Source organism: Pecten maximus, chromosome 19, assembly GCF_902652985.1.
Source record: "Pecten maximus chromosome 19, xPecMax1.1, whole genome shotgun sequence".
Lineage (NCBI taxonomy): Eukaryota > Metazoa > Mollusca > Bivalvia > Pectinida > Pectinidae > Pecten > Pecten maximus.
Genome location: NC_047033.1, coordinates 15,302,532 through 15,329,756, shown reverse-complemented (window position 1 = coordinate 15,329,756; position 27,225 = coordinate 15,302,532). Strand labels below are relative to the sequence as shown.

At 36.5% G+C, this 27,225-nt stretch overlaps 1 protein-coding gene across 3 annotated transcripts; it reads right to left on the bottom strand.

Moving 5' to 3' along the window:
* Window positions 1-3: 3 nt before the first annotated feature.
* LOC117317547 (probable serine/threonine-protein kinase DDB_G0271682) lies at window positions 4-26,145 on the bottom strand. 3 transcript variants are annotated; one of them, XM_033872360.1, is made up of 10 exons: window positions 25,214-26,145; window positions 24,954-24,956; window positions 24,312-24,617; window positions 23,794-24,024; window positions 23,184-23,317; window positions 22,323-22,654; window positions 20,115-21,069; window positions 19,721-19,757; window positions 17,427-17,744; window positions 14,331-17,208 (listed from the first exon to the last, which is right to left on the bottom strand). In XM_033872360.1, exons 1-7 carry the CDS (start codon window positions 25,308-25,310, stop codon window positions 20,334-20,336), a joined length of 1,839 nt encoding a protein of 612 aa, XP_033728251.1. In that variant the 5' UTR covers window positions 25,311-26,145; the 3' UTR covers window positions 14,331-17,208; window positions 17,427-17,744; window positions 19,721-19,757; window positions 20,115-20,333. The 3 variants fall into 3 exon arrangements, with proteins under 3 accessions (XP_033728254.1, XP_033728251.1, XP_033728252.1); XM_033872361.1 differs by lacking the exons at window positions 14,331-17,208; window positions 17,427-17,744 and adding an exon at window positions 19,393-19,403; XM_033872363.1 differs by lacking the exons at window positions 22,323-22,654; window positions 23,184-23,317; window positions 23,794-24,024; ... (1 more) ...; window positions 24,954-24,956; window positions 25,214-26,145 and adding exons at window positions 4-5,776; window positions 7,102-7,779; window positions 8,992-9,635; window positions 11,435-11,550 and having other exon boundaries at window positions 14,134-17,208; window positions 20,115-20,336.
* Between the last annotated feature and the right edge of the window lie 1,080 nt (window positions 26,146-27,225).

Below are 27,225 nucleotides of genomic sequence, written 5' to 3'. Positions count from 1 at the left end.
GTATAAAATAATGAGTTCTTTATTCCAAATTCATTCCGACATTGATAAGGATTCACAGCAGTTCAACATCTTAGATGCTGTAGAGAACGAATCACTCTATGTGTGGCACAGAGCCATCCTGTACAATAATGCTGCCAAATCCGCACAGGTATAGCAAATTTTGTCCTGTCTGAAAAACTTAAACAGTAAAATATGCGTGTGGTCAGCTTGACCGGCAGGAGTCTAACTGACCTAACAATGGCATTCCCGCCAAAACTGACCAACAAACGAAATAAAAATACTGACCAATAAAACACAAGAAAAGGACATAGACTTTGGACTTATATCACAGGGTGTAAACTGTAAACAAAATACAGCAAGACATAACACAGAATACACAAAACACCACACCCTGTAACATGTAACACCAATAAACGAACAAACGCATACAGAATACAATCTGTGTACATTCAAAGAGATATTTTAACACAAATATAACATTAATATATAAAATGATAAAAAAAAATTTTTTTTAAATAAGACCCTGTTACATTTTCCCCTGCGTCGAAAAATGTCCTCGACAAGAGATGTCCAACATATAATAAAATTCTAGACATGCGTCATTCTAGTCCTGTGGCACTTTTCTATCTCCTTCTTGCTCCGATTCTGGCTCCACATCATCTTGAGGCTCATCCTCTGGATCAACTATCGACTCGGCTATTGGGTGGTCCGGAGTTGATGTTTGTCGAACAACTGTCCTTCCAATTAGTACTTTCTCCCCTTCTGAAGATAAAGAAGAGCCTTCAACTTCAATTGAAGGCAACTTCCTCAAGACATGCGTCCTCTTCCTGGGAGCTGGTCTTGGCTTCCCTTCCAACTTGGTTACATATCCAATAGATAAGAGGTGGTTCCTGTGCAATGTCCTTACACGTCCCTCACCATTCTCCTGCCTAACCACATACGCTGGAATTCCAAGATTTGACTGGTCAATTAAAATGTAAAGCTCTTCCTCCCAGTTATTGGACAGTTTGTGTTTCCCTTTGAATGTCACAATCTTTACTAAAACACGATCTCCAATGCTTAATATTGCTTCTCGTACATTGCTATCATAGTTTCGTTTCTGTCTGTCCTCAGCCTTTTTAGAGTATGTCGCTGCTAGCCCATATGCTTTTGTGAGTCGCTGCTTCATCTCCTACACATATTTAAGACTCTGTTCCAAAGTCAATGCCATCGGTAATCTAGGATTCCGTCCAAACAGTAGGAAATACGGACTCAGACCTGTAGATTCCTGACGAGTGCAGTTGTTGGTGTGCACGATGCTCGCAACGCGATCTTTCCAATTCTTCTTGTGCTCTGTTTCCTAGCATCCCATGTAGTGTCCGATTAAATTGTCACACAGGCAGTTTCCCAATAGATGATAAGGACTAGTGTGTGACTTCTCTACTCCTGTGGTACTGCAGAGCTCCTTCATCAGATGGCTTTCAGAATTGGGACCCTGGTCTGAGTGTATCCTACGAGGTAATATATAGTAAACTACTAACTGAAAGAAAACCTTGGCGGTAGTTCGGGCAGCTATATTGCGAGTAGGTACTGCTACAGCGTATCGCGCAAAATGATCTGTAAACACGTACCAAATATTTTGAACTGCATCCTTAGAAGTTTCCAGTGAGAGAAAGTCCATACAGACAAACTGTAATGGCTGAAAGGTGTTTAGCGATACAAGGGGCTTACATGTCCTAGCCTGTGTTTCCCCTAGCACACAACGATCACATGCCTTTATCCACTCCTCAACGTCCATAGCCATTCCAGTCCAATATAACCGATCCCTAGCTAAAGATATAGTTCTGTCACGACCCTGATGTCCAATGTTGTTGTGCAGCATGGTTAGCACCGTGCTAATCTTTGTAAGAAATGTCCTTAATATAAATAACAAATCTACATCTATTCCCCCACTGAAACACAATAACTCTTTTATCCAACATCCATTTGACAAAGCCGAATGTTTAAATAAATACTTTATATCAATATCTACTACTTCTGGAAATATTGAGCCTATACCTGAAACTACTAACGATTACCTTACTCTATTATGATATTGTTATAACCCAACAGTACATGAAAAAATCCCTTATATCTTCTGAATACTAATAAACCTGCTGGACCAGATTATATGAATCCCAGAATAATCAAACAACTACACCCATCTATCATAGTTCCTCTAACTCTCCTATTTAATAAAACACTCAAATCTGGAAGATGACTAACATTAATGCTATTTATAGGGGTAAATGATAATTTAATGAGGTGTCCAATTTCAGACCTATATCTGTCACTTCATGTTTAAGTAAAATTTTAGAAAAAAATCATTTTTAAATATCTTTATAATTACATGATTACATATAAAATTATAACAAAACACAAGTCTGGCTTTACACCTAAAGATTCAACTGTAAAACAATTATTATCTATTTACCATATCATTGTTAATTGCCTAGATCAAAATAAAGAAATCAGATTTATATTCTGTGACATAAGCAGGGCCTTTGATAGAGTTTGGCATAATGGACTACTCTACAAGTTAGAATCATATGGTGTTAAGGTAATCTACTAAAGTGGTTACAAAATGTTTTCATCAAATAGAAAACAGAGCTCTAACTGAAGGTCTTGCATCGACATTTAACCCTGTTCAAGTAGGGGTTCCACAAGGCTCGATCCTCGGCCCATTACTGATTTTAATATAAAGTAATGATAAAGTTGATTGTGACACTTCTCTTTATGGCACATATGATAATAATCCCATTGAATTGGCACAAAATCTTTCAGATAACTTGACTAATATTAAGCCTTTGGCCACTCAATGGAACATCAAATTTAACCCTTCCCAAAACTGAATATATTATCGTCTCAAGAAAAACTGACAAGAATCATCCTATCATTACTTTTTATGATGAACCGAATGCTAAAAGGAAAGTACATACACATCTGGGTCTTAACACTTCGTGACGATGCTAAATGGAACCAATACATATCTAGAATCTATTATATACACATCCTACATAAGACCAATTATTGAATATGCAGATGTTGTATGGGACAATTGTACACTAGCTCAAAAAATATGTTAGAATCTATACAATTGGAATAATTACAGGTTTACGCAGAGGTACACCACATGATAAATTATACAAAGAATTAGGATGGGAAACTTGCAGAAAGTTGCAGAAGAAATAATCATAAACTTATCATGATGTATAAAGTAATGAACAATGAAACTTCAGATTATCTTCACGAAATTATTTAACCATATTTTCATGATGAAACTCTTGACAGATATCCCCTTTGAACAAATAGAATATTTGATCCCCCATTTTGTCGTACTATTAATTGTTTTGAAATTGTTTTTCCATCCATGTTTAATGATGTTGGGGATAAAAACTTTTGTCGATAGTGGGTACAGTTGAACAGAGTCCATACAAGTCTATGTTCCTTTACAAGCACAGTTGACTCTGTAGCAGGCCCAAGTAAGTCTGGTGACTGCTCACTGTTTCGGTCCCGTCGTGTTTCACGGTCTATCATATACCCCTTGATGATGGCCCCTAGTTGTTTTAAGACTTTGTTCTGACGTCCAGTCTTACCCTCGACTCCAAGGCTTTATGGTCTACCTGACGTCTAAAACACACGGGGAATGTATCGAGAACTTTCTGAAAATCCGTATATATACAATCCATCGAGTGACCGTTGTCTCATCAATTCATCGTTATTTTTGTATGTTCCGTGGCGCGACGTCATTGCATAGTTCCCAGTATTTTTCTATAAACTGCGGTCGGTAGTTTTCCTGTTCACATCTGTCTATCCTTTTAAAAATCGCGGTTATCTGAGCGTTCTCTGGTACAGTGTTTGTTTTCAGTGAGATGGTAAATAACTTTGATAGTTGTGATGCTATCGTTTCTACCATTTTCCTTAGAAATAGCGGATGTAGATTATACTTCTCAGGAGATTTGTACTTTTAGGAATAGATACTGGTTGCATTGGAGAAATGATTGCCTAATACGGTAGAGTAGAAGTATCCGGTTCTTTGTATGGTTCTGCAACAATTTCCAAACACATGTTCGAGGTGTATATTTGTCTTTTCATTGTCGTTCCGTTTGTTGCGGGAGTTTTCATGCCAGATTCCATAGTTTTGGCCAATTACGGATGTATCTTATTGTTAGACATCGTGTAATTTGTTCTGAAATATTTTGATAGTTTCCTCTCTTTATTTCTAATTTTACAGTAGTCTTCCCATACTTGTTCGTTACCCTTTGTAGTGTATGAGGGCGGTGGCGAAGCATCTAAGAATGAACAAGGGAGACAATCACTTACAAATATATACAACTTATTTACTACAACTATACATATACACACTCTACCCATTACACCTACAACTCCTTCACTTACTATGATTATATTTACACTGAATACATGACACAAGAAAGTTCATTGGTATTCCTGGCCCGCACGAATAATGTCTAAGCACTAAGCAGACGAAACGTCTGTTCTATTACAAAACGAGGTGAAACATTACGAAGTAGTCTGTACAATGTTGTAACGTGGTCGTTCCTAAGTCTGTAGTTAAACCTGGAATAGCAGCCTGTAAACAGCCAGCGACTCCGCCCCCTATGTCTTATAGCTGCTTGAGTGGCACCCTGTATGCCGCCAGTCACTCCGCCCCTATGTCTTATTGCTGTTTGAGTGGCACCCTGTATGCCGCCAGCCACTCCGCCCCTATGTCTTATTGTTGTTTTAGTGGCACCCTGTATGCCGCCAGCCACTCCGCCCCTATGTCTTATTGCTGATTGAGTGGCACCCTGTATGCAGCTAGCCTCTCCGACCCCTTTGTCCTATTGCTGCTTCAGCTCTAGTATAGTAGGTCCGGCGACCTCTGTAAAGGAACAAAGGAATGTTCCTTTGTAAGACTGATATTTCCTCAGTTTTCCTATTTGCCTTTTAATGTGATAGATCCACGGAGAACATTTTGAGGAAAGAAGATAAAAATGTTCACTATCAAATTCAAATAATATATGAATAACTTTTTTAGGATAGCAAAAAAAAAGCCTGTTTGCCACTTTGTATTCCGATAAGCCTACAATTGTAATCAATATTCACACAGCTAGGAACCAACAAAATAAAATTTTAGAAAGGTCGGTTGAGAACTAGCGGCGGACGAACAGACGGACCATCTAATTCCAGCATATTATCTCATTTCAAGTTTCATTGTGGAAGGGGGATGGAATGTATAGAATCAAATATTGTTTGATAAACACTGTTGTCAGAATTCAAGAACAAGAATGTTGATAACAACCTGAAGTAAAATTGTCTACTTGTAAGATCACAATGCTTGACATTATTGTGAACTAGAACGATATTCATATTTGAGAAAAGTATAAGAAATAAATGACGATGCTGGTTCCAGTGTTAAGATAACGCCTCACATGTAGAGAGTCTTCCACTTTTGTGCCGACTCACGGAACATAACTGCAGAAGGTCGGAGAAACGGATCCCGGCTCCAGCAAACCTTGACATCTTCCTCTAGATTTTCATCTACGTCAGTCCCGAACACTGGCTTTTCTTCGCCGTTTCCAACATAACGTTCCATTTGTTTTGCGTTAAAAGAATCAAATGGTTCGTCTTCGGATATGACCTCAAAAACTACAAGGCCGAGAGAGTATACATCAGCCCTCATCATAGCGGCTTGGTCTAACAGCTCCCCGCGCAGTACTTCCGGTGCGGAGTAACGAGGGGTTCCGATATTACGAACCTGTTGAAAATACATTTATTCAATTAATGTCAATTTCATGGGAAAGGTACGAGAATTTAATTAAACATTTACATAAGAGATCCACGGGCCTAAGCGACCATCTGGCTCCAAAGACTTACGATAGGTAGTATGATAGCCTTTCCACATTTAGAGTAATCCAATCCCATAAAGATTTTTTTTTCAATTATTATAGTTTTGGTCAGCAGTGAGTATCTACTTGTTTCAATCAACAAAGACATTAAAGAGGCATAGTGTTTTGAATAAGAATTAAGCTCCCTTTTAGGGCCCAGGGGTCGAACCAGCCTGATAATATTAATTTTTATTGCCTTCGAATTATGCTTAAGGCCAAATTTGGTTGTAATCCACTCAGGTAATCAGGAGGAACAGCGTTTTTAAAGTCCCACATCCCCAAGGTAAGCTCTTTATCTGGAATCCATTTGCAATATTTTGGGTCGTTCCTGGTACCAATTAGAACAATCGTAACAGTAAATAGTATAAACTATTAAAAGTGATTGTCTTTGTCTACTATACACTCTTCATCTTAGTAGAACTGTTAGCTACAAATAGTGCCCATATTGAACAAGAGGCCCAACTGCTACTAATGCAACATTGGCAATTATTTATTTAGCCGCTACGCTTAAAACATCTTCATTTCACAGGTTTTCACATACCATGAAAACAGCTAAATTGCTTATTTAGATCAAATAATTATTCACAATTGACACTTGATTTTGAACGTAAGTCAAAGCTGTGCCTCTAAAGAAACTTGGCACCTTTTTGTTTCAGAATGCTACTGGACGGATATCAAGATCCAGAAACACTTAGTCATGGACAGGAAGTCGTTTAAAGTTTTTGCTTATTTGACCTCTGTGACCTTGAAATTATGTCGAGGTCATTCAATTAAACAAATTTGGTAGCCAATCATCCCAGCTTGCTACAGACCCAATATAAGATATCTTGGCTACTTGGTTATTGAGAAGAAGTTGTTTTAGCACATTTGACCACCGTGACCGTGACAGTAGGCCTACTGTTTATTTGAACAAACGTAGTAGCCCTTTATCCCAGCGTACTACAGGCCAACTATCAGGTGCCTGGGCTTTTAGACTATTGAAAAAAAAGCTGCCGAAAAGGACTAGTAGAGGCCAACATCTGGAAAAACGGACAGCGGACGCCGCGCCACAGAATCAGCTCACTTTCCTTTTGAACAGGTGGCATAAATATACTATAATTTATCTTTTAAATCATACTTTTCATAAATGTCAGCAACTAATAATTGCATCAAAACCTTGTATGCATGTACTATGTGATGGATATCTATATGTTACCTGATCCTGTCTTGATGAAGTTGACTCTGAGTTGTTTCTCATCATGCTGAGTCCGAAGTCAGTAATCTTCGCTACGTAACCATCCTCATTGGAAATCATTAGGACATTCTGGGACTTGACGTCACAATGAGCGATGTTTTTCCAATGTAAATATTCTAGACCACGGGATATCTGGATAATGATGCTAAGTTTGTCGTCTTCTGTAAACGAAACGTCCTCGTCCATGTGTAGCATCTGAAACAGACATCCTTCCATGAATTCCATGACGATAGCAATGTTCGGGGTGACACAACAAGCTCCGAGGAACTTCACGATATTCGGGTGGTCGAGAGTACAGAATATCTTGATTTCCGAAGTGAACTCTTGTAGTCGTTTCTGCGATACTCTCTGGACTCTAAGCTTCTTTACAGCAACTACTGTTCCCCTCCATTTGGCACAATATATATCTCCGAATCCACCATGGCCAATTTTTTTACCCATATCCAGCTCTTTAAATCTGATTATTTCTCCACGATAGATTTTAATGAGATCAGCAGATGTTTTTGGTCCTTTGCTCTTTTGTGATTCCTTTTTTAATCGGATTTGGTTCATGCGATTGATGAGGTCGGCTGCTTGTTCGCTTACTTCATCAGTATATAGATGGTTACCCTGTATGAAGTCCATGTCGATATCTTTCTCCTGAAAGTAAATGAAGTACAATGTTTGTGTAGTTCACATCAACCAAATAGTTCTAGATCATAGATAGGCGATTACCGTAAAAAAACATTGATATTGTATATGAAGTTTGTAACCAGCAAGTTATCCCGACAGAATGGCAGATTTTTTTTAACCTCATCAGGTCAAATTTCAGGTCCGTATACTAGTAACATCGGTAAGCCAAATTGTAAAAACAGGGCTCGAACGTTTTCTTATCTAAACTGTTAGTAGATCTGAAAAGGTTTTTTTTACACATAATTTGTCAGAGTGCACCACGTGTAAACTGAGCTCGCCTATAGATTTCGAAATACATTTGTACTCTGAACCTCCCTAAACTAAGCCCCAGCCTTCACCATTTTCATGATCGATGTGTTGGATCAGTACATTTCCAAACGAATCTTTGGACTTGGGCTTTAAGGGCAAGTCAGTCTACATTCTTGGATATCTCTGAACGAACAAGTCAAAAATTCTAGGTGACATGCTAGTCGAAGCTACCGGATTACTTCCGGTTCCGAACCTCAAGTTCACGTACGATCGATCCTATTTACTTTTGCTGCATTTCTCCCTCCTTCAAATATCAATATGTTACCCAAATTTGTACCGTGTTGTTTAATGTAAACAGGTCGTTGAACATGTGGTTATTTTTTTCTAAGGGTTGTAGAAAGAACACGTTCGTTTAAAGACCGCATTAAAACAAAATCAGCTACCTTATAGATATTCAAAATGTCTTGATCTATTTTGATCGCTACCTTCTACTTAAATTCTTTTATTCCATATTTCCTGAATTAATTAATGTTAATTTCCTTGTAAAACTCTAAAGATTTACAAAGTTTAAGCAGTTACGACTACTGCCGGTTCATAGAAGGAAAAAACAGTGATGGAGTTTTACCTGACTACTCCAAAGGTCTATCATGTTGAGTGTATACAATGCAATCCTAGCATATTGTGTTTATCGCCCCTTGGACAGTCAGGGTAATTTTGAATCAGTTTTCGTATAGTAGTTGGTGACTACCTCACTGAACAACATCACACCAGCGCAAACCAGTCCAATTCTCAGTTTCTCGAGAAAGATTTACCGATACGGGTAGGGAGAGTCGAACCACGCACCTCTAATCTTCACTTTAGGTTACGTGGTCGGCGCTCTAACTTATTTACCAGATTTATGTGTAACATTGGCAATTGATAATTACTTACCGGTTTCTCGTAATATTTGTATATGAGGTTTTTTACATGCTGGGTCTTGTTGCTTTCTTTAGAGAGGGTAACAGGCGGTACTTTCTTTGTAGCTGTGTGTCCTGACGAACCCCTCGACACCACCATAGAGCCAAGTGGCCTACCGACCCGTCCAATACATCTATTAAAGGTATTGTCAACGTAAACGTTTCCACTTGTAGGCTGTGAAGAAGTCTTTGATATCACCGCTGTTCCATGTTCCATTCCCACCCTTCCTTGCTTGCGGTTGTACTCATTATCAACATAGGTTTTTGGAGAAGAACATTGCAACGACGATCGGGAGAGTTTTGACTCCATCGCTGTTCCAAGCTCCATCCCCACCCTTCCTACACTGCGGTTGTACTCATTATCCACGTAAGTTTTAGGAAATAAATATTGTGACGATGACGATGATGATGATGATGACAATTTTGAAATCACTGCTGTTCCATGCTCCATCCCCACCCTTCCTACACTGCGGTTGTACGCATTATCCACGTAAGTTTTAGGAGCTGAAATGTAGGATGATCCCCGTGACACAGGCATACTTCCGACTGGCATACCTACCCTCCCAATCCGACGATTATAGGCATTATCTACATACGATCTCGGCATGTTGTATCAACCTGCGAAAGCCAATAAAACACAACTTATTCAATACTTTCACAATACGATTACTATTCATATATGTATAAAGGGTCAAAGTGTAATGAAGAGGCTTATATTACAGGATTTATAAAATACGATGAAGAGTTATTCAGAGAGATAAAGGGGCGAGGTGAAAGCTCAAATATAGTAACAGGGGCGAGTTGAAAGGTCAGATAGAGTAACGGGGGCGGGGGCGAAGTGAAGGGTCAGTCAGAGTTACAAGGGGCGATGTGAAGGACCAGACAGAGTTACAGGGGGCAGTTGAACGGTCAGTGGCAGACAAAAGGGGCAACGCAAAGGGTCAAATAGAGTTAAAGGAGCGAGGTAAAGGATCATATACGGTTATCAAGGGGGGGGGGGGGGGCGGTGGGTGAAGGGGCAGAGTTTTCAGGGGGAGAGGTGAAGTGTCAGTCAGAGGTGAAGGGAGAGAGGTGAAGGGTCAGTCAGAGGTTTCAGGGGGAGAGGTGAAGGGTCAGTCAGAGGTGAAGGGGAGAGGTGAAGGGTCAGTCGGAGGTGAAGGGGAGAGGTGAAGAGTCAGTCAGAGGTGAAGGGTCAGTCGGAGGTGAAGGGGCGAGGTGAAGGATCATATACAGTTATAAGGGGAGAGAGAGGTGAAGGGGCAGAGTTTTATGGGGTAATGGTGAAGGGTCAGTCAGAGTTTTCAGGGGGAGAGGTGAAGGGTCAGTCGGAGGTTTCAGGGGGATAGGTGAAGGGTCAGTCAGAGGTTTCAGGGGGAGAGGTGAAGGGTCAGTCAGGGGTTTCAGGGGTAGATGTGAAGGGCCAGTCAGAAGTACAGGGGCGAGGTGAAGGATCATATACAGTTATAAGGGGAGAGAGAGGTGAAGGGGCAGAGTTTTATGGGGTAATGGTGAAGGGTCAGTCAGAGTTTTCAGGGGGAGAGGGTGAAGGGTCAGTCCGAGTTCTCAGTGGGAGAAGTGAGGAGTCAGTCAGAGAGAGAAATGATATTCATAAAGCGCCCATTAATGTAGATAATATTTTCTTTTCACTATGTCTATCATTATTACCAATTGTTCCTTAAAACATGTAGTTAGTATAAATCGATTCGATTCTGGTTCAATTATGAATGACATGTTATTTAGAAATTCCAATGGTTCTTTGTGTATTGAAAATACGGTTATATCATGCAAATTCATTTGATAATGACCGATGACTTGACAAACAGAAACAGTACCAGCGTTGTTTATTAATATCATATCAAAATGTTTATTTTACATTGAGCGTGAGTAAAAATAAGTTGAGAAAGAAGTTTAAATGTTAGTTGACACGATAAGTAATGCTGTTGCCACGTGGAAGATTTCGTTACTAGGCAACCATTTTTGATAAATGTATGCATTACGTAATTTGGAAAAAAGTTAAACTAGGTGAACCTTAGCATAATTGATACTATTAAGCTGCATATGTTTTCAATGTAGTACAGCAGTATAATTCCAGACAAGAAGTTCAGTCTTTCATTGTTATGTTATGATATATGTTATGCCAATGGACATCCGGGTTGGTGACAGCATGAGTATTACCACAGTTAATAAGTAATGCGTAGCGTTTATACAATAAAGATATGCTTGGCTACTTACAACCTAAATGACCAATAGTTTACATTCGCGATCAACTCAATCCTACATGCGCACTGGACACTTAAGACATCACAAAGTACACATAGTCAAACAAGTATTAAAACTTCAATTTACTACAATAAAGACGCCAGACCATTGTACTACACATGCAATGTTCGTATATCTTCTCGCTATATTTACAGTACCTGTTAACCCGTTGTCTGTATCCCTGTGTACTTTGTGCAGTGCCGACAGAGACGTCTCAGAGTGCCGGCTACTTCCGTCAACACTACACCTCGACTGTGCTGAGCTGTCGGGTGACCTAAATATCACCAGATTATGGCAGTGAGACCCGGAATGTATGCTTACGATCACAAGTGTCAATAATGTAGCTAACATGACGTGTATATTAAAATGTTCGAGTTGCTAATTTCTAACTAACAATAACTTAGTATGTGAGTGTTCACTTTCATTGAAACCAAGTATAATTTTCACTTTCAGTATTAGGGAATGTACTTAAACGCTGAACGGAAAGCTAAACGGCTCGGAATCCCTAAAATATTATATTTTACAACATCCGACACGAATTCAAAACCCACCGTCCATAATTTAAGGTATGTAGATAGAAAATGTATAAACAACAAAAAACCACCGAAACAAGCCGCGAAGCTTCGTAAGCCCTTGGTGGACGAAGCGATATTTTCTAAGAAGATTGATCAGAATGCTGTAGAATTGGAGAATGATCGAAATGACGATAAAGGTTTGGAAAAATAATCTGATGACGAATCGACTGAAGATTTTGAGTAACTTGAAAATAAAACAGCTCTCTTATTCGTTCCCAGTTTTGTTAAGGTTAAAGAACTTGTGAACACGCGCGTATATATTAAACATTAAGGGGGAAGACAATGGGTAAGTATGTCTATTGTCGTTAAATTGAGAGAATCGAGCTAGTCTACTGATCAATTTTCTCAAAGAATTGGAAACATCAGGGTACGATATAGAAAAGTTATAATACGGAGAATTAACATAGACAAAATGAATGCTTTTGGAAAAATCATAAATTCGTGTTGAATGGGATACTAAAACGTTGAGGGAACGAATGTTTTGAGACAGACCGTGAAACCTATGGCAAGCTTAGCAAGAAAAAGAAACATGTGGCTGAGATTCCATAATGTATTACCAAGATCATTACGAGAATATAAATCAGACAACCATTCTTGAATTAGAAATGCAGATATATAGATACCACTACACTAGATTGTAATGGATGAATTGTTTAGAAAGGAAAGGGGTTATGGTGTTTTATGGTAGGAAGAAGTGACTTTTTTATTATTTTGTTTTAGATGTGATTGTTTATGTTTTATCGAGCACAATCTGTTTGATGTTTGGTATATTTAATTTTCGGCTTTGGATAGTGAGCTCAGCCAACTGTTTGTCGTACTTAATCCCTTGGATTTGTCCGGTATTTGAACCGACTTTAATCCCTTGGACTTTTAAATGGCTAACACTGGTTTCAAAGATAGTGTGTATCGTAAGGAGAAAGTAACAATAGTATATACAATTATATGTGTTTAAATTAAATTGTTGAAGCATATACTGCGGGTTTGTTATTTTTAAGTATAATTTAGAATTGCCAGATGCATAAAAAATTACCGAGTACGATATAAAAATGTGATGACATGTAAACAGTGACTAGATGTAAAGGAATCCTACGATTCGTAATTAATTAATCCAATCAGTTAGTTATGACTTTTGTTTTGTTATGGACATGTATGTTTGATTAAATGGTCATTGTCGATAGGGAAGATCCATTACAGACGTAATGCCTTGGATGTTTAAACAGATTTAATCCCAATTACAGATTCGGAAAAGTACATTTTATGTAGATTAGGCTGGGCTGGGTAGCTAGACACTTGCTTGCCCTATGGAATGTGACAATTAAATCGAGTAGGCCTACACATTCCTGTAGTTTTTTTCCCCTCGAAACTTTCCCACACTTTTTATAGATCTGGCGGGAACTTACGGAAGCCCTGGAGGGACATTTTGAGTTACTACTTATTACTTATAACTTATTAGTTATTACTTATTTGTTATTACTTATTTGTTATTACTTATTAGTTATTAATTACTAAATTATTGTATAACAGTACGTTACTTTATCATATCGTCAAGATAAATGATGTTGTATATAAAGGATGTTGTTCATATCGATCCTTTTTGTGTAATTGAGTAATAAATTGTCTGATAAAAATACCGTTTTTAAACAAAACGTACTTAGTTATATTTCATTTAATTTGTTATTTCTTATTCGTTATTTGTTATTTCTTATTTGTTAATTCTTATTTCTTACTTGTTATTTCTTATTTGTAATTTCTTATTTCTTTTTTCTTATTTCTTACTTGTTATTTCTTATTTGTGACTTTTTATTGATAAGAAATAAGAATTAACAAATAACAAATAACAAATAACAAAAAAGAAATAACAAATTAAATGAATTATAACTAAGTACGTTCTGTTTAAAAAACGGGATTTTTATCAGACAATTTATGACTATGCTTTACTATATTACTATTTATATAAAACATTATTCATCTTGACGATATGATAAAGTAACGTACTGTTATACAATAATTTAGTAATTAATAACTAATAAGTAATAACAAATAAGTAATAACTAATAAGTTATAAGTAATAAGTTATAAGTAATAAGAAGTAACTCAAAATGTCCCTCCAGGGCTTCCGTAGGAACTAGTTCCTCCCGGGTTGGAGGTAGCGATAAATGGTTTCCCACGGTTTGGGAGGGGTCGGATGGGGGAAGGGGGAGCAGTTGACTCTACTACTACTACTTACAGCCTACGAGTCATAGTGTACATACATATAATGTATATAACTCATAGTTACTCACAAGTGACAAAGGGAAATCATTTTATGACTCGTTTCCTGTTCGGGCCTCGAACTGCATCGAACTCACGGCCACAGCACTCAATCGCCTAGGCAGAAACACCTGCCCGATACTCTGAAATGATCATAGTGACTAATGGTCTGTTAGATGATATAAATGATGGATGCGGGTGAGGCTAAGAAAGACAAATAACAACAGGAACGACACAATTGTAACACTTTAATAACAGTTATAGTACGATCTATACACGCGTATACTCTATGTTGAGATAATACCAAATTAATTTCATCAATTTTAGATCAGTATCTCTTCGGATTTGGAAACAATCTAGCTAAAAGGCATATATCTTTATTATTCTTACATATAGACTGCAATAAGACATTTCAAAGAAAGCGTAATAAAAGATATTTCACAGACTTGATATTGTCTTAGATATACAAATGAGTGGCTCTTCATTTACATATACATTGTAATGCAGCATGTATGTATAGTTAAAACTGAACATGCACAGCTAAATATCATTCTTACCATGTACAGCTAGACATCAAGTTATCCTTGTAAACATTATATTAAGGTATATTAATAAATGCTACACTTCCAAGCGTCTTTGTATGTATAGTAATCATATAAACACATGGGTGTGTCCTGCAATAAACCAATAACCTTTATACCATACGCGATTTAAGTCAACCTGTGCTGATCAGTTTGTTTGTCTTGGTTATTAGTGTCAGGCGATTCACTTACTGCCGTATAAGGAACAATCACGTGGAAGGCAAAGACAAAATAGGATAAAAAATATTCATTTTCAAAAGCATTCGCATTGTATATTTAGATCGTTAAATCAAAAAGCTGGTTAAGATAATAATAAAAATGGATTACGAATAGATCGATGTGGACTATCCGTTGTATATAACGTTAAGGGGAGTAAGATAGGTTAAAGAACATCAAAGTCCATAGAATAGATCGATGTCTTTTAAATAGCTAAATAGTGTCTTCATATCCTAGACTCAAAACAAGTTATTACAAATGTGCTTAAATCTAAATTCGTTTTAAATGTAACGGATGAGAAGGATTCGTAAGTCCGGTACGGAGATTGGAGAGTACAACTTCCGAATGGATACTTCGGTTTCGGTTGTACTTTATAAAGTGTGTTGCTCGTCTCGAGAGACCAGTGTTTCTGCCATTTACATTGCATGACTGTGCAAATAACAGGTATGAAATATGGTAGTTTGATATTTATTTGTTGGATGGCTTAAGCATTTATTGTTTCCCTGTCAACAAGTTCGTTGAAGGACCGACAGAGAGTCAGAACAAATGATAGCCTTTTTAATCCGGTGTTCATCGATTTGGTCTAGTGCCTAACCGATGGCACATGCTTCGACATAAACGTCAGGAAGTCGAACTTAACTGCAAAAATTAGCAGTACAGGAAGCTACAGTCATTTTCTCACATCACCAATCTGTGTAAACACGATTTGTGTTTTTTTTTTTTTTTTTGCATTACACTAGATTAGATTTTCCTCTCTCATGTAACGTGAAGTTAAAATAAAGTGTTGTTTGTTCCATGGGGGAACATCAGATATGTCAAATTCAGCTATGTTCGTGAATTTTATGTTGAGTTGACGAAAGAGATTAAAAATTCGGCTACCAAATGTCGGCAAAATTTTTGATTGTTTGACGTTTTGGTATTTTGGGTTGAAGTCTTGTTAAAAAGCATGGTTTTTTAGGGTTTGATTTTAATTGAGCTGCAAACTGTAACGCAATATTTTTCCCTTCTGTCATAAAGGTATTGTTAATTTGGCTCCACGTTCAGGCTTTCAATCATAAGTGCTATTCGAATGCGCCAGGGGCTAGACATACCCCCTGGTTATGGATTGGGTCAGTGCAATAACCTGTATACCATAGAACCGTTATTCAGTTTTGTTAGGATAAGTGATCTGCAGATGATCAAAAACCTAACACAGTCCGCTCCCAAATGGGTATGACAAAGGACTCTATAATACTCAAAACCTTGGAACACTTATCCTTTAGATACTATGTGTGGTATTAAAGAATTTCCATTCAAAATGAGGCCTAGAAACAGGGATCTTTTGTGCCATGAATTGTAAGCTTTGGGTTATTTTGTGTGCTTTCGTGGTTTTTTTACCGGTGCTTTAAACAATATTGGAAAATTGGAAAAATAGTTTACTCTGACGGGCAAAAAAGTTAAGAAGAGTGATCTGCCGGAATATCGGAGAAGGAAGTCAACACGACCGTCGCCATAGTAACACGTGCTACCACGGTACCTCGTACAAAAAAGGAAAGACACATTTGACCTCAAATTACGAACGCTGCTCCACGGAATTACGTTCCGACAATTTTCTGAAACCTATATGTCATGTACATTATTGTATGTAATCCAGAAAATCAGACAATCAGATAAAAAGATACGTACAAATTTGTATAATTTAGGAGGCAATATACCACGCGCCCTTAAGGGGGTCAATATACCAGAGATTCCAGAGGGATCAAAATACCAGAAATTTCAGAGAGGACAAAATACCAAAGGTATTTGAAGGGGATCAATATACCACAGATCATAGAGGGGTCAATATACAAGAGATCATGGAAGGGGTGAGGGTGGGGGTGTTAAATACCAGATAATTGTTATCATATTGTACTTTAGCAAGAAAGTCGTATGTTTGATGGTTAAGTGAGTAGGACGTGCCATTAGGCTTCGTGTGTTAAACGATAGAACATTTTATCCAGCTGGACTGACGCGGATTTGTTTCATCAGTGTTCTGCGTACATGTTAACAAGATCTGTGCTGTCGTGTGCCAGTCCATCTGACACATTTTCATCGCTGTCAACAGCCTGCCTATAGTTGCCTTCGTCTGGAACTTCTCTCTCCAACACCGAAGGAGAGCACACATCCTTGACTGAAAGGTGACAGGGTGGCCCAGCTCATGCTGCTCTATAACTGGAGGTGGCAACCCCAGCTCCAGACATAAGTTGAAGAACGTGTTGCCAATGTTGGCGACGATTATCTTTATTTCTTCGTCAGATGGGACTCTAGTCCTGACATCTTCAGGAACAATATCTGTGATGAAAAAAAATATTTGAGTAGCAGTTTCTAATATCAGAAGGAAACTAAAATACTTTACATCACAATAATATAACTAATTAATGAAATGAATAACACGATGAAGTTTTCCACACTTACGGAAGCAAAAATGATTAGTATAAAGTCATCAACATAACAATACCAAAGTATCGAAGATTAGCTGTGTACGTTCATATATCAAATGTGTCTATAACCTTGATCCTGCAATTCATGGTCAGTCTCCAAGACGTCGTCGATATGATCAGTTGCCATGTCAACTGCCATCATAGCCTGCTTGATGTGAAGGAATGTCTGATTTGGGTAGATATTAGTCCATTTCAGAAACATCTTGGTGATAAGTGTGATTCCAGCCAGACTGCGTGACTCCCATTTTGTATGCTCGACGTCTGGGAAAGGAAGCCCAAGAGACACAAATAGCATTTCACATCGAGAGGCCTCAACTAATCGGGACAGACGCCCAAGTTCCCGCGGGGTCGGCCTGCGGTTAGAGAGGTTCATGTCATCCTTCATACCTGAAGTATAATAACATAACATATTATAATAAAATATATCAGTAAACGGTTATATATCGAGATTACAGTCACAACAGTCAGGTGGTTAGGTGGTTAGGTTCCACTTTTTAAAGCTTCACTATAAATTACTTAGTGTCTGCATTTGTAAGCTTCACAATAAATTACTTAGTGTCTGCATTTGTAAGCTTCACAATAAATTACTTAGTGTCTGCATTTGTAAGCTTCACTATAAATTACTTAGTGTCTGCATTTGTAAGCAAAATCCATAATGATATGTCAATTTACCGTCAGTTTATGCAAATATAAAGAATGAATAGGATTTATTGCTCATTGTTAAATGGGTTTTACCACACGACGCTGTGCTATTCCTCGCCAAGCCCACTATGTAAATGAGCTGATACAACAGCTGTCTTGGCAACAGTGCGGGGTTTTGTTAGCCTAGGCTGATATTACGTCAATTATGACGTCAACATATACGGCGTTATTTGCCCTCAACTTTACACATAGCCGGACGTGTTCATGTTACATATATATAACTTATAAATTTGCTTACTGCTTGTTACGTCGATGAGAAAGAAACGGCTGCATTGAATGTCACAGTATTTGTACATAACTCTACCGCTATAATTGTGAGCTTGTTAAATAACTTTCTTATTTTGCTTGTTTTCAAAACGTGTGATAAAAAGGTTATGATATGACTTTTTTTTTAAAATCACATCTTCTATCAGCCCTTGACCTCATATTAGCCCCCAGGCCTGTGGCCCTCAGGCTGATATCATAGTCTCGGGCTGATAAAGGTGAGATATCAAAAAAGCCCCATAATAATCTCTAGATATACAACGAGTGGTGTAAGATCTTCTTGTCGTTTGGTTGGTTGAAAAGACTTTCATGACGGGAAGCATATGTCACAGCCACATACTTATAAGCAATGTTTAGCATATAGTCCATGATTGTTAGGTTGATTGAGGTTTTGGATTTTACATAATTAGGGCGTTTTACGTATGATAATATATCGCTTCGCTTGCCAACACACGCGAGTATTTCAAACCAGCTCACATACTCGCCGTTTCTGATGTATATCATTTTAGCACAAACAGGTCAGGTGACTCGTGGCTATTGCCAAAATTTACCAACTCGAGTGGAATAAATAGAAGTCCCAAAACTAATCGCTGTGTAACCTCTATATATCAGAAAGTCCTCTTAATTCAGTTAACCAACATAAGAAAGCTTTTTTAGAGACAAAGGTTAACAACTGGAGAGGATGTTTTATAAATTCTACATATACTTCATTGTATTCAAGTAGTAAAATATCATTTTATCAAGGAAGAATGGTATTCTTATCTATAGTTAAGGCATGGTTACAATAAGATCAATTTTCCAAGGAACATAATTTTTGTTCATACTTCTGTAAAACAACACTCACTATCAGATCATCCATCACGTCGATTACATAATAGGATAAGAAGATCTTATTCCTGCTGTAAACACAACATCAAGTCAGATGTCTGTTAAAATATGTATTATTGTGTTGATGACCTGTGGATGTTTTATGCTTAAAATTGTTTCTGTTTCATAAAATTTAGTATTTGTACATGCATGACAATACCAATAAGTAAAGGAGAAACAAATGCAGCTATACAGACTGTAGACACCATCCACCTCAAAGAAAAGAGATCCTCGTAATTGAAGCACTGAGCAAGGAGCAAATATTGCTGTCCCTTCTAAATGATAACTGTCGGTAATACATCCAAAAACATTACTCAACAAAGGTTCAGGAAATATAAATAATCACTGCATTGAGCAAGTTATTGATGACATTAAAAGTCGTTATGAATTACAGAAAAAACAAAGCATCCGAGTAGTAATAGTTTTGTCATTTTTATATACTGTTAATGTTCTAGCAATGCAAGTCAATGTTCTTGGAAAGAAAATATTTGAATCATCGTAATGAAAATTGTAGATAAATGTGTGCTCACCGGATGCCACGCCTTTGTCTTGGTCCAATGAACCATCCTTAAACCAATAAAAATATATAGATATCAATATGTATTGCTAAAATGTATAAAATCCAATTAAAATATATAGATATCAATATTTATTGCTAAAATGTATAATATACTGGAAGATAAACTAATGACACATTTACCTGGTAAACAATCATTGTATTAAAGAAAACAAATGTGTTGAAAGCATTATCAAATATCTAAAGAAATGTCAATTGTTTTGTAAGTATTTTCATAAAGATGAGTCTTTGATAACACTACGTAATCATTTGGCAATAATGTAAAAAAAAGAAAAAAAGAAAAAAAGAAGTCATTATGTTGAAAGGCGGAACAACAAAGCATTAATATATATTTCATAAAACATTACCTCTGTGATTCCCCAATATGTGGTATCAATTCTTGACAAATGATGCTGTCCCTTACATTCTCCGCCTTTGCAGGGTACGCCCCTTTCTGAATTGATGACGCCGTACAAGTGTACCGGGGTATCGTATGGACTCAGGTGGAAGTTGCAATGTAGTTGGTGTGTATAGTGAAAATGTTGCTGGTTGCTCATTTGCAATGTTTCTTGGACAATTTGTTCGATTTATAGCCGTATGCGCCGTCCAGAATCCATAGGAAGCTGAGATTCTGTTTGACTGAACACTGTCACAGCTATTGTTGAGCGCTCTATGTGCATAGACAAGATCATTCTGCAAAGGTCATCGACCTCGAAACACCCAAAACCACTATAGAGACAAACTGTATTGTCTTCTGTTGTCTCAACAACTCCTGTCGCTTCCTCCAGGCTTGGCGTTGGCAATGACGTTGGCCTATACTTCCTTAGAATACCAGAAAATATTCTATGGAACAGCTCCTCTGGTAAGTAGACATCATTGAATACAAAGCATATGGTTTTAGTGAAAGGACGATTTTGTTTCTGGAGGCAAGCGATTTTACCAGTGATGTCACTGATGTTTCGTAGCTCTTTAAGTTTGCTGGGAATGGTATATGTCTCACTGCACTGTGGATACGCAGTAGTTGTTCCCGACATCCGTATTTTCACTATCAGTCCAAACTTTTCCATCAGAGCAAGAAGAATTGACTTAAAGGGAATGAAGGCTTGGTTCTTGTTTACATTAAGAAGACCTTCAATCAACTTTTGAGTCAATTCTCCCTTTGATTTGTACAACTCCAAGTCTCGGGTCAACGTGAGGTCGTCCTTGGGGAGAAACTGGTCATCAGTAATCAAGATGCTGAAGAAGTCGGCAAGCCACTGGGGGTCAATGATGACGTAGTCTAATCCCCGGAAATAAACCACAGACCTTGTGCAGTGCAGGTACCTGAAAATGGAAATTGCATAAGTTTTATGTTGTTTTATTGTATTGATAAAGAGAGAGAAAAACAATTTCCTTTTTTTAATTCTAGAAACAATTATGAAATGTAAACAAAACGTCTAGCTCGTCATTTTAATACGAATACAAAATGTGAACAAAGTATTGAATTACTTTGAAAGCATTGAAGAAGTACAAAGAGAATAAGACCATGTGTTTCGGAAAGATAAGCGTATTTTGCTTCATCGACCACGCGTATCTAGATCGAATCCAGGTAATATTTGTATGTTAAGTCCACACAAGGAAACCTAAATCTTCCCGAAACTCATTGTTATTAGTTTTTTGGCATCAGTAGACACTTTCCACGAATATCTTGATATTAGGATTAAGATTATAGGTAGCGGGAGCAGGGCGTTGATTTCTAGTACTGGAAAATTAACCGTGGTCAAGTTGAAACTATCATTATCGAAATTCACAATTCAAAACCTTTTATTCCACTTCTTAGCTTCATAATACGATTGTCACCAAAACTTCAAAGCATTATGATCAAAGTTCAGTGGAGTAACTAGTCAAGCCAGATATATAATAATTATGATGTTCAAAAATACAATTTTAACGAGTTATATCTGCTTCTGCAAGACTGTAATACTACGTAGTATGATTTTATGAGTGTGTCGTCTTTTGAAAATGTCACAAAACACAATGTGCTGGTAAGGTATAAGCCCCTTTTTAACACATGAAATACAAGAGTGTTTGCAGAGGATGCTTAAGTATTTCGATGTTCTAGCAATGAGATTAGACCATGAGAAATGACAATGGTATTTTATATCGAATATGATAACAATATATGATAGATGGTGATAAAATCTGATGATGATGATTGAGTCCTGGTAATAGTTTTCATCTGTTTTAGCCAAATCTTGAATGATAATATAAGCTAAGGACGTTTGTTTGTGATAATAATGTCGGTCGTTAAAGATCAACACATGATTCGAATATTACATTATTATAATCCATACAACCTTGACAAAGCTTACAATACATAGAATACTCTAATAAAATGTATATGAAATTTTGTTTACCGTATTCAATACATAAAAACGCACACAATAGGAGCATATATGGCATATAGCATTGTATTTCGATAATTAAAATGTGCATGAAAACACGAATAAAAGAAAGTGAATCCGGATTAAATTCAGAGTTGCAACAACAACACTAATCAGTTGCCTTGTACATTTCAAAGATATAGACATACTCACTCCAAGGCAAGCTTGATATCATCTTCATCCGTCAATGGGGCAATTGAAGATTTGTTTTGTTCAATCACCTCAGCCAGAGCTAGTATCTTTGTTCCCTTTTCTCTTGCTTTCTGTAATTCCATTTCGAACTTTAACCATGTCGTAGGTAGTTGTCTGTCCCACTGATCTTGGTGAACAGCTGATTCTATGATAAAGTCGCGTAGTATTTCAAGGTCTGTTTCATCATTGCCGAGGCTGTTATCGACTGTACAGAACTTGGCAAAATGGAGTTCCGAAAGTTCGGGAAATTTGGATATGCTCAATCGTATAGTCTCCACATGTTTCTCGTAGTCCTTGAACAATGATTGAATAATTTTCATAATACAGATATACTATTCAGGAGAATTCACTTCGAACAATTATCAGTGATAGGCCGTTTAACGCGCTGTCTGCAGGGTTATATATAAAACATAGCAATAGTTATCCTGGAAATCGATAAAAATATTTGCCACATAATCATAATGTTGTAAAAATCATAGGATTTGTTATGGAGGTATTACGAGCAACACAACCTTTATGACACCTAACGGAGTTGTGATTGATTGCGATTGTTCAGGAGTTCTTGGCGGCATACATATCATGACGTAGGGAGAGGGGATGTTCTTGTTTTAGATTCAATATCAGACAGGTAAAATCATGTTATCATGAGTGTTTCATTAAAACATCTTATTTTGAGATGAACAGAATCTAACATTCGTTACCAATTCTTACGAATTTTATTAGAAAATGAAACGAAAGATTCGGTTCTTAATTTTCGTATGAAATGAAAATATTTTATATAATTAAGATAGATCAGTATCAATAATAGCATTAATAACATACCGTAGTGGATTTCTTTAATTCGTCCAGAAACGTGCCGACAAAAATGATCGGTGGGGCATGTGTCTTAATTTTTGGAGCATTCATTTCTACCGAGGAAAACGTGCCAATTAATCGGATCCATTTCTTCAGTCGGTCTGTTTTGATAAAAAGTGAACAAATTTTACATACCATGAACTGTTAAAAAATATTAAACACTGTACCATATACTCACACTATTTACGGTGTACAGATCAAAAGTTGTCGCCAGTTTTCAAATTCTACTCAACGACCAAAAACGTTCCCACAATGCACACAGTTATATGTACTCTCGACTAATAAAAACGTTGTCTTCAAATAAACGAAAGCAAGCACAAATATAACGACAATCTTTTCGACAATTTGTTATCAATTGTCATAGTTGTTTGCAAAATATATTGAGACACATGCATCACAAAGGTCTTTCATTCTCATTTTTGACTCGTTAGCTGTATATTTGTGAGTTAACGATCATGATAAGGAGTCAGCGATTAATAGATACATGAACAGAATAATAATACTCATCTATCATTTTAAGACGTTCTTTAAAAGTATATGGAATCAAAAAGGAAAGATCTGCCTTTCAATTACTTACCAGTTTCTAGTCTGTCCCTTAGGAAATCTGTCAGTCTGAAGACTAGTAGGTAAACGCCATGTGACGAAATAAAGACATTGTGTGATGCCTGAAAGGAGGTATGCCCTCCCATATCCCACAGAGAAATGTACGCTGCATCCAAACTTGCTACATTTGACGCGATTTTGACTGCTAGTGCCTCGTCCATTTGTTTCAAGTATTTACTTGGTTGTTCAGAATGTGTTGAAGCGTCTGCCGTGTGGTTTCCCGATCACCAAAGCCATATGCAATTAAACATAGAGTATATACTATGCTCCCTAATTCAGTTTTGTATTGATTTCGTTTTTGTTCTTTGTTTTCGTTTATCATTATTATTTATATTATTAATTTTATAATTCAACAATGCTGAATGCATATATTACATTATACTTTCATATCTCCCTTCTTCAGCTTAGTAAACTCAGTAAATATCAAAACATTACTTAATTATAAATGGATATTTCTTTAACCTAATAACAAATTTCCATTTTGCAAATTACCTTCCATTCCTGGTGTTTTTGTTTTCTTCAATACTGCCCCCATACGTTTTTCTATCACTTTAGTCGGCAAATGGTCATCGCTATGTTCCCAAACTTTGTCCTTCCAGTCAATGGAGAACCAAACAGGATGCAAAATGGCTCCCAAAGTTGGTTGACGCAATTTGATGTCGACATATTTATTCTGGAGGCGACGACATAGAGTAGTTTTACCTGCACCGTCCCGGCCGGTAAACACTACACGTATGTGTCGATAGTTTTCTGTTTGTCCCTTAAACAGTGCCAAATACCGATCATAGTCACGGATTTCTGTAAACAAAGGAAAGACAATTAAAACAAAATAAAGCAAAATACTATTTCTTACCAATTTCACATGTCACATGGAGTAGATTACATGTAGCATTAAAATTTAATTATTGGCTGACTTTTGTGAATATTAGGTGTATAATTTTTTTTTAGATCCGGGTATGTTATTAGAAATATTGATAATACAATATTGACAAACCTTCACGTTGAATCACATTATACTTTTTAGAAATAAGTAGTAATTTGATATCAATATTAACGTTTATAATGAACCAATGCAAAATTTATTTATTTTTTTGAAACTACACTATAAAACGAAAATCCTAGGTTTTCACTTACCATCTGTTTTCAGGTCGAATCATGAGGCAGGTATGAAAAACAAACAGGAAATACCGATTTGTAAACGAAATCATGATTATTGTAATTTTTTTATTTTCTATCATTACCGAAAATGAAAAAGGAGCTAAATTATAACAACAGTATTAATCCATTAATTAATTAGTTTCATTTTTATCTAGATAATGTGAAGTGACGTTTTCAACCGAGACTTATATACTGCAATTCATTATTTGTGAGTATAAAACACATTTGAAACTTACCAGGTTCTGGTAGCCCAAGGCAGTTGGAGGAAGAAAGAAATAAGAAAGAAAAAATAGAAAAAAAGTGAATAAAATAAAAAAAAAAAGGTTTAACCATACATTAACTTGTTTCTAAAATTGAAATATTGCTTTGTCAACTTAACGTCACGTGTAAAAATGATGCCCAGTTTTCAGGGGTAAAGACTTTCAGGTTTAATAAATGATACCTTACAGAAATATATTTACTGTTATTATCGTAATTGACGATGGTTTTCAGACGAACGAAAATCGAAGTTATTTAATTATGCATCGATGATTTCCCTAAAGCCAAAAGACCTAAAATTGCAACAATTTTGAATATCCAATCTTCATTAACATTATTTATAGTATTTAATTAGCTTTTTTTTTCAAATCAAAGTTCCTTGCCATCCTGCTCACTTACATATCTCTTTCTGGTAGTTTTTTTATGTTCAAGTTATAAATACTTCAACATGCAATTGTTGATTAATCTAAAGCCCATCAGTGTGAATCCTACAGCTCATTCCGCCGACATATGATGCAAAAATAACAGAATACATGTAGTAAAATAATTGATATTTTGACATGTCTATGTACACATATAGCCATGGAAATTTAACATAAAACCAAAATAAGAAAATATTGGAAGATATGAACAATGAAATGTATACACTGTGTTATTTCCTGGAGTTGTATAATATTGTCATACCATGATTTATCCGGTTGATACTTTCACTAATTATGAGTTCCATAAGTCATACGGGATGATTGATTTACTACTAGAACTAACTTGATTAACAAATAGGATTTTAAAACGATGAATCATAAAGCAGTAACAATGTTATCACTTACCATCTGTTTTCGGTTACGTTATTTACCAGGTACATATGATATGAAAAGCAAAACAAAAAACAAAATCACTCTCATTACGAGTAAACTATACATCAACTGATTTTTGCGTGCGATTAATTTTCGCACAATTCGCGTTCGACTAAAATTCGCGAAAGTTAATCGCAGTGAAATAATTTCAATCATAGGTACAGGAGGCATTTTATGACTGTACATCGCGAAATTAAATTGCCGCGAAAATGTCGTCAGGCATAAAAACGCGAAATAAAGTCGCCGCAAAAATAAATTGGTTTACAGTTTTACAATAATTCCAAAGACAAACACCTATATCACTGAAATATAAAAAGATATTGAACAAATGTTATGTATATTTCTACATTCGCTTAACTCAAGGGCGGATGAATTATATTATGATTTGAAAAACTTAATTTAAATCAAAATATTGCACATTAATTTTCGCTTAATATGATAATAATCGTTGGCATTGAAGTGTATCGATAACGAATGCTTGATCATAATAACATGTTGGTGTGTCAATTACTCCGGGAATATCATTACGTAATCGTTGTAATACCTAAAAATACAAAGGTTTTTCTGGGCATACAGGTTTCTTATATTATTTGTGCATATTTTGTCATTACTACGAGCTTTGTGGACAATCCAAATGTAGTTTGTCTTGTCAATATTTGGCTTAAAACCGGAGTATTTTGAACATTTATCTAGCAGATTAAGGGTTTATATTAAGCGTTTCCATCAAAGGTGATACGTGTTTCATCAGTAAGGTTTTATTTCCCTTTTTTAATCATTTTGATTCCCTTTATATGCTTGCTGTTTCTTAGCAAAATACCTTAAATCTGGACAGATTAAACAAATATTGAGGAAAATACATACTAGTTTAATACAAAATTCATAAGTAACGAAGTGAAAATATAACAATTGCATATCATCTGAAATTTCAAGTAGGAATATAAAACAATGGAATAAATTCTTAGTGATTTTATTGTAGTTATGTAGCCATACATTGAGGAAGGCGAATTAGAATACTAATTGCGATATTATTGATTTATTTAACCTTTCACATCATTTTTGTCTACTAATTAAATTATGTCACTTTGTTTCTATCGATATGATGATTGAGATCTATCCTCAGTCAATTTTGGCGATAT